This window comes from Littorina saxatilis, linkage group LG3 (genome assembly GCF_037325665.1).
Source record: "Littorina saxatilis isolate snail1 linkage group LG3, US_GU_Lsax_2.0, whole genome shotgun sequence".
In the NCBI taxonomy this organism is placed as follows: domain Eukaryota; kingdom Metazoa; phylum Mollusca; class Gastropoda; order Littorinimorpha; family Littorinidae; genus Littorina; species Littorina saxatilis.
The window spans coordinates 12,461,401-12,477,754 of record NC_090247.1 but is presented as its reverse complement, the minus strand read 5'-3'; the positions used below and the strand labels follow the sequence as shown (position 1 = coordinate 12,477,754).

The 16,354-nt window shown below is 41.7% G+C and overlaps 1 protein-coding gene across 1 annotated transcript in view; it reads right to left on the bottom strand.

The window, feature by feature from the left end:
- Nucleotides 1-9,819, bottom strand: part of LOC138961643 (microtubule-associated protein futsch-like) — a 30,617-nt gene extending 20,798 nt beyond the window's left edge. The window contains exons 1-3 of the mRNA XM_070333315.1: nucleotides 9,758-9,819; nucleotides 5,626-5,826; nucleotides 1,259-1,423 (exon numbers count right to left, since the gene is read on the bottom strand). Coding sequence (XP_070189416.1) covers nucleotides 1,259-1,423; nucleotides 5,626-5,826; nucleotides 9,758-9,767 — 376 coding nt within the window. The 5' untranslated portion in view covers nucleotides 9,768-9,819. The remainder of the gene's footprint in view (nucleotides 1-1,258; nucleotides 1,424-5,625; nucleotides 5,827-9,757) is intronic.
- Between the last annotated feature and the right edge of the window lie 6,535 nt (nucleotides 9,820-16,354).

The following is a 16,354-nucleotide window of genomic DNA, read 5'->3' as shown; positions in this document are numbered from 1 at the left end:
TCGGGTTTGTATGAGTGGTGAAAGAGTGAGTGCCCTTGCTTCTAGTGAGACAAATAACTCTGTCGGGTTTGTATGGGTGGTGAAAGAGTGAATGCCCTTGCTTCTAGTGAGACAAATAACCTCCCTTTCCACGTGTGTCCGACACACCCTTCGCTAGTGATTGGCCCGTGGATTCTTTGTCTGACTAAGAGCAAGGGTATTTTCTTTTTCACAACCCATACACATCCGGCAGTTATTTACTGAATTCGTCTGTTGTGAAGCAGGCCTAAAGACAAAGTTCTATTTTGTAAAGACAAACAATAATATTTAAAAAAAAAAGAAAAAAAGGAGTGCCAACGTTCTAAAATTCAGAATAATAAAACAAGCAAGATATGTTGTAAGAACGTTTAGTTGTGACTAACAAAACGATACAGTCACTGATCTTCGACCAAGCGGACAGACGAACACTTGTAACACAGAAAACAAACTTATCTGACAAGTTGTCCAGAAGCTCGTTCGGAAGACACAAGCGAGACTGAATGAGTCTTCCGACCGAGCTTCTGGACAATTTGTGCTCGTCTGTTCACTTCAAAGACCGCTGGGTCGAAGATCAGTGTCTGTGTCGTGCCGAATTCACGTAATTGCCGATTCCGTGTAATCGGCAACATTTTTGCCCATTTCGCGTAATCGGCAAAACGCTGCCCAATACGTGAAATCGGCAGCGTTTTGCCGAAATCGCGTAAAGGCTTCTAAAATGTGCCCATTTTGCGAAATCGGCAGCCACTTTTTGGTTTTAAAGTTCTCAAATGCCTGGGATATCATCACACTTAGACAACTAGATACTCGAATGGATAGATATTGCAATAATCGATAAGTTATGGCAAGTTACTGCAGAAAGTGTAGTTTTCGTGCATTTCCGGAGTTATGCTCGACACAGACCGACATAGACCATACAAAACATAGTTGGGATGTAAAGCAATGTTAATGCAATGTTCTGGTGACACAAAAAGTAACAGACTGGCTGTCGCTTTTGCGAAATGGGCAAATTTTAGAAGCCTTTCCGCATTTTCGGCAAAACGCTGCCGATTTCACGTAATGGGCAGCGTTTTGCCGATTACGCGAAATGGGCAAAAATGTTGCCGACTCCGCGAATTCGGCAATTCCGTGAATTCGGCACGACATATGTATCGTTTAGTTTTGTCACAATTAAACGTTCCTATAACACATACCTTGCTGGTTTTGTGATTTAGACAAAATTACTTGTTCTTGTTCTACTCACTTTGAGGTCTGTGTCCGTCCTTGTTGGCGTGGTCCCCAGACTTGGGAGCCGGGTAGGACATGGGTCGGACTCCATTGGCCTCCTTCTTGGGCTTGCGAGACCTCTTGCCTGACCCCGTCCTCTTCAGGCTGAAGACGAAGCGAGGAGTTTTCCTCTTCTTCTTGTCTGCAAGGACACAAAGATGCAACGTTATGATGGTGCCAGCGACAACGACAGAGGTTTTGGGTTAAGGTCTTCCTTGACTCAGCTCGAAGATGACTTTGTGAAGTCTTTTATACCGAAACATCATTGCAAAAGCTGTTTGCAGCTAGCTTCGTGAGGTCACTTTAATATCAGGCTTAAGGCCTTCACGAAACACGTTTTGATGATTGTTGTTGTTGTTGTTGTTGTTGTTGTTGTTGTTGTTATTGTTATTGTTGTTGTTGTTGTTGTTGTTGTTGTTGTTGTATCTGTATTTTCTTATTTTGTTTTAAATTTCGGTCTTGAAAACTGAGATTTATCAAACTGTCTTTCCTTCAAGACAAGATGAATATGAATATGAAGAACAAATATATGCGACATGGTCACTGCATCAGGATGATAATTATGAACATAAGCGTGTTCTATGCAGGTGAATGAGCTTCATGTTATTACCCTTCGCTCTTTATGACGAGTTTCGTTACTTCACCATCGTCTTGCATTATCTGTTTTTGGTGTGTACGGTAGAGATTGAAGGGTGAGAGGTGGAGTAGTGAAGGAAAGAGAGAGAGAGAGAGAGAGAGAGAGAGAGAGAGAGAGAGAGAGAGAGAGAGAGAGAGAGAGAGAGAGAGAAAAGGGGGGGGGAGATAGACAGACAGATAGAGACAGAGATATAAAGAGACAGAGAGAGAAAGAGACAGAAAAAGACATATATAGTGGCGGGACGTAGGGTAACGATTGGATGGTGAGAGATGGAATGCTGAGAAAGAAAGGGAGAGGGAGACAGAGAGAGAAAGAGAGCGAGAGAGAGAGACAGAGAGAGAGACAGAAAGAGAGCGAGAGAGAGACAGAGAGAGAGACAGAGAGAGAAAGAGAGCGAGAGCAAAAGCAAGAGAGAGACAGAGAGAGAAAGAGAGCGAGAGCGAAAGCAAGCGAGAGACAGAGAGAGAAAGAGAGCAAGAGCAAAAGCAAGAGAGAGACAGAGAGAGAAAGAGAGCGAGAGAGAGAGACAGAGAGAGAGAGAGAGACAGAGAGAGAAAGAGAGCGAGAGCGAAAGCAAGAGAGAGAGAAAGAGAGCAAGAGCGAAAGCAAGAGAGAGACAGAGAGAGAAAGAGAGCGAGAGCGAAAGCAAGAGAGAGACACAGAGAAAGTTGGGAAAACTCCGATGAGGGTTTCATGGCCAAATCTCCACCCCATTCAGTTCGGTGTAAAAACACAGACATGCTTTTCTTTCTTCAACACAACATTCAGCAGATTACAAAGTGTCACAGACATCTGTAGATCTGCTTCTGATTGTAATCAGCATTGTATAACATAATCAGTGACATGTTTGGACAGGAAATTGAATGTCCTTGGGGCATTCAGAGGCCCAAGATGTTTGGAAAAGGGTAGCATTTGTTTAATAGGAACTTCATCACGTAGACATTTTTGCTACCCGCTTTGTTGTTTAGTCAACGAGGTCACATTTTTACTTTCACTTAATGAAATGTGTAGACATGTTGCTGGCTGGCAAATTTAAAGTGCCTGTGTCAAGCGAGCATGTGAGACACATTCACTTTTAACAATACCCAATATTGACGGACTGTGTGATGATATCTTCTGCTATTACAAAAGTATTTGTCTCAGTTTTGGCTGTTCCATATTCCTCCCTCTGATTATTTCTTTTTGTTCACTTACTTTTCAGTATGTTAAAATGTCTTTCCTTTCAAAACGTCTTTAGTCACTTGCTCAACTAAATTCTGGGATAATTACATTTTCATATATATTTGTTTGTTTTTAAATTTAGGTGTTTTTGTTTTTGAAGTGGGGAAGCAATAAAGAGGTCGTCGATATCAAAACTGATATCGACGGAAATGTCGTCGATATCACTTTTGCACTGAGCTCAGTTTTGCCCAATTGACCAATGGAAATCCACGTAACATATGAAATAGCAATATGTAAGTAAATCGTTGCTTAATTCAACAACGATAAAATGTTCACTGCTCAATTAATGAAACTTGTAGATATTTTGCTGGCTGGCAAATATGAAGCTTTCTTATCAGTCTCAGACGTGAGGGTCAATAAACTCTTCAACCTGTTGTGCGTCGAAACACGCCAGGTGTAACGAGACCAGTTTTCGGATGAGACCAGCTTTTACATTTGGTGTTGTAGATCCCGTATAAACTTCATACTGACTCCCCTCTCCCATCCTTTCCAAAGTACTGAGCATCGACCTTAGGTACTTTACATTCATCGCGTCCAATTCGTTAAAAAAAAGAGGTTTTTTTAACTTTATTTTAAAAATTTGCTTCATCGCTAAAATCCTTCCCATCTCATTCAAGAGTCGTAACTACGATTTCGAAGTAATTGAATTTGTGGGTAAAATCTATTGAATTTCACCACCAATTTTCTTCACTCGCAAGAAACTGACACGCTTTTCTCCATCAAATAAGCGTACCTCTTTGATTTGACCAGCAAACGCCATTTCAGTCTGAAGTATATATCGAACGCGAAAGCTGGTCTCAGGCGAAAACTGATATCGTCACACCGGTTTAGCGATGTGAGACTGGCGACTCTGTCACCTTTCCGTCTCGATACATACTCGAGACTGAAATGTTGTTTCCTGGTAAAATTAAAGAAGTGAACTTATTTAAGGACGAAAAGCATGTAAGTTCCTTGAATGTAAAAAAAAAAAAAATTGGTGGTGAAATTTAATAGATTTTACCCCAAAATTTGATTTCTTCGAAAACGTGTACCGAGTGGTTACGTCCCTTGAATGAGAAGGGAAGCATTTTAGGATGAATACAATTTCTAAATTTGAATTAAACAAAATTGGTTGGACAAATTTGACCCTATGAATGTAAGGTGCCCAAGGTCGATCGTCAGTACTATCGAAGGGTGTTTTGTGTGTGTTCAGTGTGGAGTTTATACAAGATCAACGAGGCCGAGTGGGAAAGGTGACAGAGTGGCCAATCTCACATCGCTACACCGGCAGACCCGCTGACCACTGACCGCTAGGGCATTGAACCCGGAGCACTTCATACCCCGGGTGCGGGTGGTTCTGCCCGCTTGGACAACACCCGTAGTTCTGATCAAAGGATAGCCAGGATTACTTAAGGGCGCCTCACACACAATGGCGGTAAGGTTTAACGCCTTCCGACTGAGCAGCTACGGGGTATGTTAACACTACAGGCGGTGTTTTATGTGTGAAGTGATTGTTCAAGTATGGGGGGTAAGTGGTCATAACTGAGGTTTGTGTTGTTTGTAGGTGTTGTGTTTGAACTGCGAGGTGTGTGTATGTGGGGGGGGGGGGGTGGAGTGGAGGTGGGGGGTAGTTTAAGTAGTTCTAAGAGAATTCAAAGGTTGCGTTCTGTTTGTTGTATCGTGGGTGTAGTAATGTGAATGAAAAATAATGCTTGCGTTTTGTGTGTTTTGATTGCAAGCATTGGAAAAAAAATGACATTTTATTGGGTATGCTTGCTTAAAACCTTACTTTAGATTGAAGAGTTTTTGGATTGAGTGAGGTGTTGCATTCCACCCCCCCCCCCCCCCCCCCCAGCTCTCCTCTCTTTTCTCTCTATTTCTCTCTCTGTAACGACTACATTCAGATCTGAACAAAGACGATGGTAGACAGAGACAAGAAAGAAATGCGAATGGAAAACAGAAACATACAGACAGACAAAACGACAGATTATACGGAGAGAGAGAGAAGAGAGAGAGAGAGAGAGAGAGAGAGAGAGAGAGAGAGAGAGAGAGAGAGAGAGAGAGAGAAGAGAGAGAGAGAGAGAAGAGAGAAGAGAGAAGAGAGAAGAGAGGAGAGAGAGAGAGAGAGAGAGAGAACGAGAAAGAGAGAGAGAGAGAGAGAGAGGGAGAGGAAGAGAGAGAGAGAGAGAGAAAGAGAAAAGAGAGAGAGAGAGAACGAGAAAGAGAGAGAGAGAGAGAGAGAGAGAGAGAGAGAGAGAGAGAGAGAGAGAGAGAGAGAGAGTGAGATCAAATCAAATCAAATCAAATTTTATTTTACGAGGGTTGTGGCATAAGCAATATAAACGACAGACAGACAGAGACAGAGAGAGTCAGAGGTACACATAAAGAGAATGAAAGAGAGAGACAAGGAGCCAGACTGCTAGCCTGCCAGCACGACGCAGTACACACAGAGCAAACAAAGTGTTACTTTTCGCTCTCCCACACTGACAAATACAACACTCTCTCACCTGTTGGAGAAGTTGCAGAAGAAGGCGTCACGGGGGCTGATGACGTACGCGTGATGTCATCGTGATGTGTCTTGTTGGACAGCAGCTCCACGAGCCTGTTGGCACCAGTCTTGACGTCACCATTCTGGTCCGCGGGAGGAGGAGTGGGCAGACCTGCATCCTTCGTTTCCCCCGGAGTGTAGGATTGCCGCTTGGAAACCCCTGAACAACACAACACGGACACTCAATCATTATCGATTTTACATTTCATTCCATTGAGCCATGTGCCGTCAGTGTCCGACTAAAATTCTTGCATTCAATCGTAAAGCACACATCTTCTTCTTCTTCTTGTGTTCGCCGTCACACCATCAGGTGTAAAGCACACATTATACACGCTGGCAGGTAGGCAGGCAGGCAGGCAGACAGGCAGGCAGGCACGCACGCACGCACGCACACACGTACGCACGTACGCACGCACGCTCGCACACACACATACACACAAACACACTTGTCGCACTTGTGTGTGTGTGTGTGGTGGGGGGGGGGTGCACGTGTGCGTGCGTGCGCGTTTGTGTGCGACTTTTGTTTCTTTCATTCTGAAAATCCTTCTGACGGGGATAATTCAGGGCATTGTCATATCAATCAATCAATCAATCAATCAATCAATATGAGGCTTATATCGCGCGTATTCCGTGGGTACAGTTCTAAGCGCAGGGATTTATTTTTTTATTCTTATTTTATGCAATTTATATCGCGCACATATTCAAGGCGCAGGGATTTATTTATGCCGTGTGAGATGGAATTTTTTTTTACACAATTCATCACGCATTCACATCGGCCAGCAGATCGCAGCCATTTCGGCGCATATCCTACTTTTCACGGCCTATTATTCCAAGTCACACGGGTATTTTGGTGGACATTTTTATCTATGCCTATACAATTTTGCCAGGAAAGACCCTTTTGTCAATCGTGGGATCTTTAACGTGCACACCCCAATGTAGTGTACACGAAGGGACCTCGGTTTTTCGTCTCATCCGAAAGACTAGCACTTGAACCCACCACCTAGGTTAGGAAAGGGGGGAGAAAATTGCTAACGCCCTGACCCAGGGTCGAACTCGCAACCTCTCGCTTTGCGTTACCACTCGGCCACCCAGTCTTTTACTTATTAGCTAATGTCTAGATTCACGCCTGACCAAGACAAAGCATCCCATAAAAGGGTTACAGATTATCAGTCCTGCAATAATATCGTTTTTATTTTTCTTCTAAGGATCAAGGCCTTCCTCAAATTGGGTCCGGAGTTGACTTAGCAAGGTAATGTTACCCCAAATTCAACACCAAAGCTTCTTGCAGCGAGCTTAGTAAAGTGAACTTAGCTAAACTATTATCAAGTTTAACTTACGTCATCAGCTTCTAATATGATGGCAGTAACGTCTTCATTAGCATACAAATGACGTCATACTGTGATACATCTCGTGTCCCACACATCTGCACAATACGCGTGTAACATCAATCTCGTGCCCTACACGTCAGCACAGTACGCGTGCAACATCAATCTCGTGTCCCACACTTCTGCACAGTACGCGTGTAACATCAATCTCGTGTCCCACACTTCTGCACAGTACGCGTGTAACATCAATCTCGTGTCCCACACTTCTGCACAGTACGCGTGTAACATCAATCTCGTGTCCCACACTTCTGCACAGTACGCGTGTAACATCAATCTCGTGTCCCACACGTCAGCACAGTACGCGTGTAACATCAATCTCGTGTCCCACACATCTGCACAATACGCGTGTAACATCAATCTCGTGCCCTACACGTCAGCACAGTACGCGTGCAACATCAATCTCGTGTCCCACACTTCTGCACAGTACGCGTGTAACATCAATCTCGTGTCCCACACGTCAGCACAGTACGCGTGTAACATCAATCTCGTGTCCCACACGTCAGCACAGTAGGCGTGTAACATCAATCTCGTGTCCCACACTTTTGCACCAAACGCGTGTAACATCAATCTCGTGTCCCACTACACTTCTGCACAGTACGCGAGTAACATCAAGGTAACAGATTGCTTTACTTGTAATCTCTCTCACGCCCCGAGATTGCTGAAGCTATTTGCACATCCAAATAAGATTAAGTCATCCATCTTGTACAACACCTTTCGCCTTCTATACCAATACATCAGTGGATGAAGAAGACCGATTAATCACGTCATCACTCGCTTCGTCTTTACGCCCACACACATAGGTTACAGCTTGTAGAATAAATATTGAGAATAAGTATTTCGCAACTGGTAAATGGAAGCTTAAACAGCACAGAGATGTTTCTGGTTATTAATAAAAGAAGACTATTTCCCCACCTCAACACAATACCAAAAAAAGAAGAAAAAAAGAAGAAAGAAAAAAAGAAATAAGCTGCTCAAGACTAAATACACACATCAGGTGTTGAAATTTGAAATGTCAACCTTAAAGACCGCATTCAAATCATAATTCAAGTGTAACAATCGATCAGAACTGGCATTAAAAAACAGTGTTCAACCATAACAACTTTCCACGAAATCAAGATATTGGAACATAGTTATACAAAAAAAGTGTGGGTCGTGGGTTGTAGGTGGTGGTGGGGGGTCTGGGGGCGGAGGGGCGGTTTGGGGGCGAGGTTGGCGTGTGAGGGCAATAGTGTGATGCTTCACAAAGCGACAGCCCTGTTCACGGTCTATGGAAGACGCATGGTGCAAGCAATGTAATCTGTCACGCTAACATTTAAAAACAAGTCGCGTAAGGCGAAATTACTACATTTAGTCAAGCTGTGGAACTCACAGAATGAAACTCAGTGAACGCACTGCATTTTTTCACAATGACCGTCGTGCGCCGCTTGTGCATAACGGAGTGAAACTGACGAGCCTGTTCAGCGCGGTAGTGGTTTCGCTGTGCTGCACAGCACGCTTTTCTGTACCTCTCTTCGTTTTAACTTTCTGAGCGTGTTTTTAATCCAAACATATCAGATCTATATGTTTTTGGAATCAGGAACCGACAAGGAATAAGATGTAATTGTTTTTAAATCGATTGCGGAAATTTAATTTTGATCATAATTTTTATATTTTTAATTTTCAGAGCTTGTTTTTAATCCGAATATAACATATTTATATGTTTTTGGAATCAGAACATGATGAAAAAAAAGAAGTAATTTAAGATCGTTTTATAAAACAATAATTTTATTTACAATTTTCAGATTTTTAATGACCAAAGTCATTAATTAATTTTTAAGCCTCCATGCTGAAATGCAATACCGAAGTCCGGCCTTCGTCGAAGATTGCTTGGCCAAAATTTCAATCAATTTGATTGAAAAATGAAGGTGTGACAGTACCGCCTCAACTTTTACAAAAAGCCGGATATGACGTCATAAAAGACATTTATCGAAAAAACGAAAAAAAAACCATCTGGGGATATCATACCCAGGAACTCTCATGTAAAATTTCATAAAGATCGGTCCAGTAGTTTACTCTGAATCGCTCTACCCACACACTCACAGATACACGCACAGACACACACACACAGACACAAATACACCACGACCCTCGTCTCGATTCCCCCCTCTATGTTAAAACATTTAGTCAAAACTTGACTAAATGTAAAAAGCAGTAAAGTTGGGTTTCGGATTTCTCCGCCCCGACCTAATCGCACTTGTTGTGCAATATAGGTCAAACATCGAGCAAAAATCTAAAAAAAAAATGAAAACGAGATAAAAACGAAAACATCCACAAAAGAGGAAAGCTATAGGGGGCTGATTTTCAGCTACATGAGAAGTTATTACCGTATGGTATGTGTCTAAACGCCTAAACAAGCAACACACACACACACACACACACACACACACACACACACACACACACACACACACACACACACACACACACACACACACACTCATACACACCACACACACACATACACGCACACACACACACATACACACCACACACACACACACTGACCGAGAAGTAAATTCACAAAACTTACACAAAGACAAACTCTGAAAGTCAGAAAAAAAGGGACAAATACTAGTACAATCCTACCAAAATTAAAAAGAGGATGTTATTTTTCTATATCCTCCCACATCTTCATGACTAATCATTAAAGCGTGTGTAATATCTCACCTTGTCCCATCTTGACCTCGTCACGTGAGACAACCGAGTGCGTGTTAAACCATTAATCTGAAACATAGAGAAACGTGAAAACAGCGTTACATAGGTTGACAATTATCCGTCAGCTACAGTCAAACTATGTGATGATACAATCACAATACATATTTTGAGTTATATAGCAGTCACAAAGAAAAATAGGGAGAGGGAAGGAGATGGGGAGGAGAACAATGTGTGTGAGAGAAAGAGAGAGAGAGAGAGAGAGAGAGAGAGACAGAGACAGAGACAGAGAGACAGAGAGAGATAGAGAGAAAAACAGAGACAGACAGAGAGGGAGAGAGAGAGAGGAGGGGGGAGAGAGAGGGGGAGAGAGAGAGAAGAGAGACAGAGAGACACAGAGACAGAGAGACAGAGAGAGATAGAGAGAAAAACAGAGACAGACAGAGAGGGAGAGAGAGAGAGGAGGGGGGAGAGAGGGGGGGAGAGAGAGAGAGAGAGAGAGAGAGAGGCAGAGACAGAGAGACAGAGACAGAGAGACAAAGAGGCAGAGACAGAGAGACAGAGAGACAGAGACAGTGAGAGAATGAAAGGGGTGGGGGAGAGAAAAACAAAGCTTTCAAGAGAAAAGAGGGTTTGTAAATCCCCCAATAGGCATGACATTAATACACATGACTTTAATAAATGATTTTTCAATCGACCTTCGATTGCTTCACAACCAAACCCGAACCATTTATATACATTGTTTAATAGTACAGCTGATCTTTTGAGGAACATACTGTACATACGTGTCAACACGAAACACCTAGCAGGAATATAAATATACTGAATATATATATGTTTCACAAAAGGCACGGTTCCACAACTCAGCAAAACCTAAATGTAAAACAAGTTTTTAAAGAAGACACCCATCAAAACATATGTTCTCTGACACAATAATGCTCCAAGACATAAGACATAAGACAAAACATAAGATCATTTATTGTCCATACAATTAATTACATTAGATGGAAAAGCGTGGCTCATCTGCTCTTAAAACAACCAAAACAAACTATGACAACAACCTTAAACAAGTCGCGTAAGGCGAAAATACAACATTTAGTCAAGTAGCTGTCGAACTCACAGAATGAAACTGAACGCAATGCAACGCAGCAATACTCGTAGCATCGTCAGTCCACCGCTCATGGCAAAGGCAGTGAAATTGACAAGAAGAGCGGGGTAGTAGTTGCGCTGAGAAGGATAGCACGCTTTTCTGTACCTCTCTTCGTTTTAACTTTCTGAGCGTGTTTTTAATCCAAACATATCATATCTATATGTTTTTGGAATCAGGAACCGACAAGGAATAAGATGAAAGTGTTTTTAAATTGATTTCGAAAATTTAATTTTGATCATAATTTTTATATTTTTAATTTTCAGAGCTTGTTTTTAATCCAAATATAACATATTTATATGTTTTTGGAATCAGAACATGATGGAAAATAAGATGAACGTAAATTTGGATCGTTTTATAAATTATTTTTTTTTTTTTACAATTTTCAGATTTGTAATGACCAAAATCATTAATTAATTTTTAAGCCACCAAGCTGAAATGCAATACCGAAGTCCGGGCTTCGTCGGAGATTACGTGACCAAAATTTCAACCAATTTGGTTGAAAAATGAGAGCGTGACAGTGCCGCCTCAACTTTCACGAAAAGCCGGATATGACGTCATCAAAGACATTTATCAAAAAAATGAAAAAAAACGTCTGAGGATATCATACCCAGGAACTCTCATGTCAAATTTCATAAAGATCGGTCCAGTAGTTTAGTCTGAATCGCTCTACACACACACACAGACAGACAGACAGACAGACAGACAGACAGACAGACACACACACACACACACACACACACACACACATACATACACCACGACCCTCGTCTCGATTCCCCCTCTATGTTAAAACATTTAGTCAAAACTTGACTAAATGTAAAAACTAAAATAAGAACAATAAAACATACGAAGTAAGAACACCCAAAGTACTCCAGACAGGCACGTCCGCCACAATCCATACTGCCCTCACACACACACACACACACACACACACACACACACACACACACACACACACACACACACACACACAAACACACACACACACACACACACACACACACACACACACACACACACACACTCGCACGCACACTCTCGCGCACATGAGTTGTTGGTAAGAGATAGTAACAAATGCATCTATCACAATCCTAAAACGTATAGATAATAAGTCGTATTATCTTCACAACGGATGCCCTCTCAGGATAAGACACAGTTATTTCAACCTATACCAGACAAGCGCCTTGAAAACTGTATAAATCTACATACATATCAACGCGCATGTTCAACTAAGGCCTAAAAAACAAATAGGTGTGGTTACGGTCTGCCGTGTGCTGACAAAACCGAGTAAGTCCACTGAACCTAGTTCTGAGATAAACGACTTTTTCTGTTTTATTACATTTCTCAAAAGTGACGATTATCTTGATCAACCTACAGAGATAATAAGATAAATAGCATTAATGTACGTTTACAACCCGAGTTTGATAATGATCTGATGGATGGTTTTTGTTTTGTTGGGCATTTTGTGGACTTGCTTGGTTTTGTCACCTTTTTCCATTATATCAGATCTAAAAAATTTGACAGATCTAAGCAAGTGGACTTACTTGGTTTTGTCAAAACATTTGGAAGAAAAAGTAATGCTTTTTTTTGAGAATGAAAGTCGCTTGTTCATTTCAATGCGTTATTCTCTCAGGTGCCAGGAGAAACGTTCCGTATAACTCTCGCTTACTCTATTACACATATCGTGTGCACATTAGAGCGCTTACTTCCCTTTGCTTATTTGATCTCTAAACAACGCTCTGGCTCATTTCGGTACGATTCTCACAGATACTTTCGAAGCGAACCTGTAACAATGTGTGCGTTTGTGTGTTTGTTCTGATTAAAACCAGTCTTGATCTAAGGACTATGTCCAGTCAAGAATAAAAGCTGGTTCTTGTGTATGACTGTGTACGTGAGTGTTAGTTTGAGTGCCTTGGAGAATGATGAGCATATCCGATTGCGGAGATTTGCTAAAATACATATTATTCACGTACAAGTTTTTAAGCTACATAGCATGTTTTGTAGATCCGGTAATGTTTTGTTGTTGTAAGTTGGGTACTAAGCTTATAGTTACAACCTTAAATCACATTATTTGAAATTCAAATCAAACACTATTTACCCGGGTTTGATGTCTTAGAAATATTTCTGGACATTAAAATGCTAGCACAGGCACGAAAGTGATTTTATTGCAGGTGTCAATGTTTCCTGAATCTATTTATAGATGTGTTACGTTTGAATTGATATTAAGCAATTCAGATGGCGTGTGGACATGGTACGGAAACATTCACTGTCCCGATTGACGGGTTTTAACAGCGAGGACGCAATTTTTGTGAAGGCGTTTTAGTTCTGCTTCTTCTTCTTCTTTTGCGTTCGTAGGCTGAAACTCCCACGTATACGTGTGCTTTTGCACGAGTGGATTTGTACGTGGATGACCGTTTTTACAAAACCATTTAGGCAGCCATACGCCGTTTTCGGTGAAAGCATGCTGGGTATTTTCGTGTTTCTATAACCCACCAAACTCTGCTTTGGACTGCACGATCTTTTCCGTGCGCACTTGGTCTTGTGCTTGCGTGTACGCACGAAGGGTGATAATTAAGGCACCAGCAGGCCTGCACGTAAATTGACCTGGGATATCGGAAAAATCTTCACCTTAATTACCCGTCAGGTGCGGCCGGGATTCGAACCCACGACCTTCCGCTTTGGTAAGTCTTTTTTTTTTCAAAATCATATTTTTTGTTCATCAAAAAGAAGAAATCAATGCGCATCTTGTGTGCTAATTTCTACTTTTTAGAGTGCTTAGATAAGCAGATATGAACAAGTAAGTCCACAACCAAAAACAACTTTTTAAGTGTGCATGAATGTTTTGACAAAACCAAGTAAGTCCAAGGGGTTCCCAATTTTCCTATAAAGATAGTTTTAAAATTCTTGTCAGACGACCCATACAGAAAATACGTCATTTTAAGTTTAGAACTCACAAATGACGTCATTTAAAGTTTAGAACACACAAATGACCTCTTTCGATAAGGCGAGACATAATGACGTCACCTTATGACGTTTTATTTTAAACATTTTTCTTCTCTATCTATATATAATTCTCCTGACGATCCTTGTCTCTCTCTCTATCCCTCCCTATCTCTCTCTTTTCCTCCCTCCATCTCTCTTTCTATCCCTCCCTACCTCTCTCGCTATCTCTCTCCCTCTTACTCTCTTCCTCCCTCCCTAATTCCTCTTTCCCTTTATTTCTCTCTCTCCCTCCATCCCCCCCCCCCCCCCCCCCTCGGACCTGATTTCTTTCCCCTCTCTCACTCTCTCCCTGTTTAGTCTCTCTCTCTCTCTCTCTCTCTCTCTCTCTCTCTCTCTCTCTCTCTCGCTTGCACCAAAACTAGCACCCCTACTAACAAGTAAAATGCCGCAAGAATATTCGGATTGACTTTGACGTCATACTGGCAAAAACATTGCATTCTGATTGGTTATAGCGTCATAAAGGTTCTTGTGATTGGTGGATGGACTTACTTGGTTTTACCAGCAAATTGACATGTAATTTTTTTTGAGAAATGTTTGAAGTTGTGGACTTACTTTTCTATATCTCCTTATCTATTTATTTTACAAAGTCAAAATTTACACACAGGCTGCTTCGTGATTTCTTAGTTTTGATGAACAAAAAGATATCATTTTGGGGAAAAAATGGACTTACTCGGTTTTGTCAGCACATGGCAGATGTACTTTAAACAGTTTTTAAGGTGTGGACTTACTTTTTTATATCTCCTTATCTATTTATTTCACAAAGTCACAATTTACACACAAGGTGCGCCTTAATTTCTAAGCTTTGATGAACAAAAAATATCATTTTTGAAAAAAATGGACTTACTCGGTTTTGTCAGCACACGGCAGCGGTAACCCGACCTACCCTATTTTTAGGGGCCGACCCTATAACTTTTTATTACATTTGTCAAAAAAAAAAAAAAAAAAAACAACCGAGTGCAGAAAACGCAATGAAAGCAAAATCGCCCGAGTCGCACATTTATTTCCCTGTCAAGTAGGTTTAATTTGTACACATTAGAAAAAAAAGTTAAACAAAAAAAAAAGTGATCGCCTACCTTCCTACCCTATTTTTTTTGGCTATGTTACCGTAACCACACCTTTTTTTTTTTTTGGCCTAATAAGGTGACAAGCAACATGGCTTTTCAACAAGGTTGCACTTCCAGAACACGCACCGGAAACGCTCTAAATCCACCATAATTCGCATGCGCATGCTCAGTTGATGGGATGACACGCAACTTGGATATTCAACAAAGGATAGCACTTCCAGGGCACGCATCGGAAACGCTCTAAATAAGAAATAAATCGAATGCCATGGTCAGCGAAAATAAGAACACGCAACATGGATATTCAAGGTAGCACTTCCAGAACACCCATCGGAATCGCTCTCAATCCACAAAATCGGAATGCGCATGCTCAGTTAATGGGGTCACATGCAACATGGATATTGAACAAAGTAGCACTTCCAGAACACGCATCGGAAACGCTCTAAATCCACACAAAAATCGAATGCGTATACTCAGCTAATATGGAAACAGGCAACATGGATATTCAACAAAGGATAGCACTTCCAGAACACGTATAGGAAACGCTCTAAATCCAAACAAAAGTCGAATGCCATGGTCAGCTTATATGAGAACACGCAACATGGATAATCAACTACCGGGTAGTACTTCTAGAACACGATCGAATCGGAAACTCTCTAAATCCACAAAAATTCGATTGTGCATACGCAGCTTTATGGAAACACGCTATATGCATATTCAACAAAACAGGGAACTTTCAAAACACGCACCGGAAACGCTCCAAATCCACCCAAATTCCACGGTGCATGTTCAGCTAAAAGGGTAACACGCAACATGGATATTCAACGTAGCACTTCCACAACACGCATCGGAAACGCTTTAATTCCTCGGCGCATGCTCAGCTGAGAGGGTGACACGCAACGTGGATATTAAACAAGGCAGCACTTCCTGTCAGCATTGACATGACGTAACTGTGGAGACAGCTAACTAAGCACTATTAATGTCGGCGTCTGTATGAATTCCACAGTTAACTAGTCATCAGGAAACCTTTCCCATTCATCGCGGACGCCTAGAGACAGCCAAGGCTTGTTTGAAATACAAGAAGCTGCATTAGTGAAGTGTTGAAAACGTGTTTTTTTGCAAATGTGCCGGTTACTCCGATGTTCAGTGGATTCTTGGTAAAGTTCGCCGTGTTACAACAATGCCCGTTGAAGGAGGAATCCCTCGCCCCCTGTCCCCTTCAGTCGCCATCTTAGAAACAGACTGTCTACTTTATCTAAATGTATACACTGGCATGATTGTATGCACACATTGAAAACAGGTTCACGTACGCCCGCGTGAATAAAAACAGCGCAGACACACACACACACACACACACACACACACACACACACACACACACACACACACACACACATA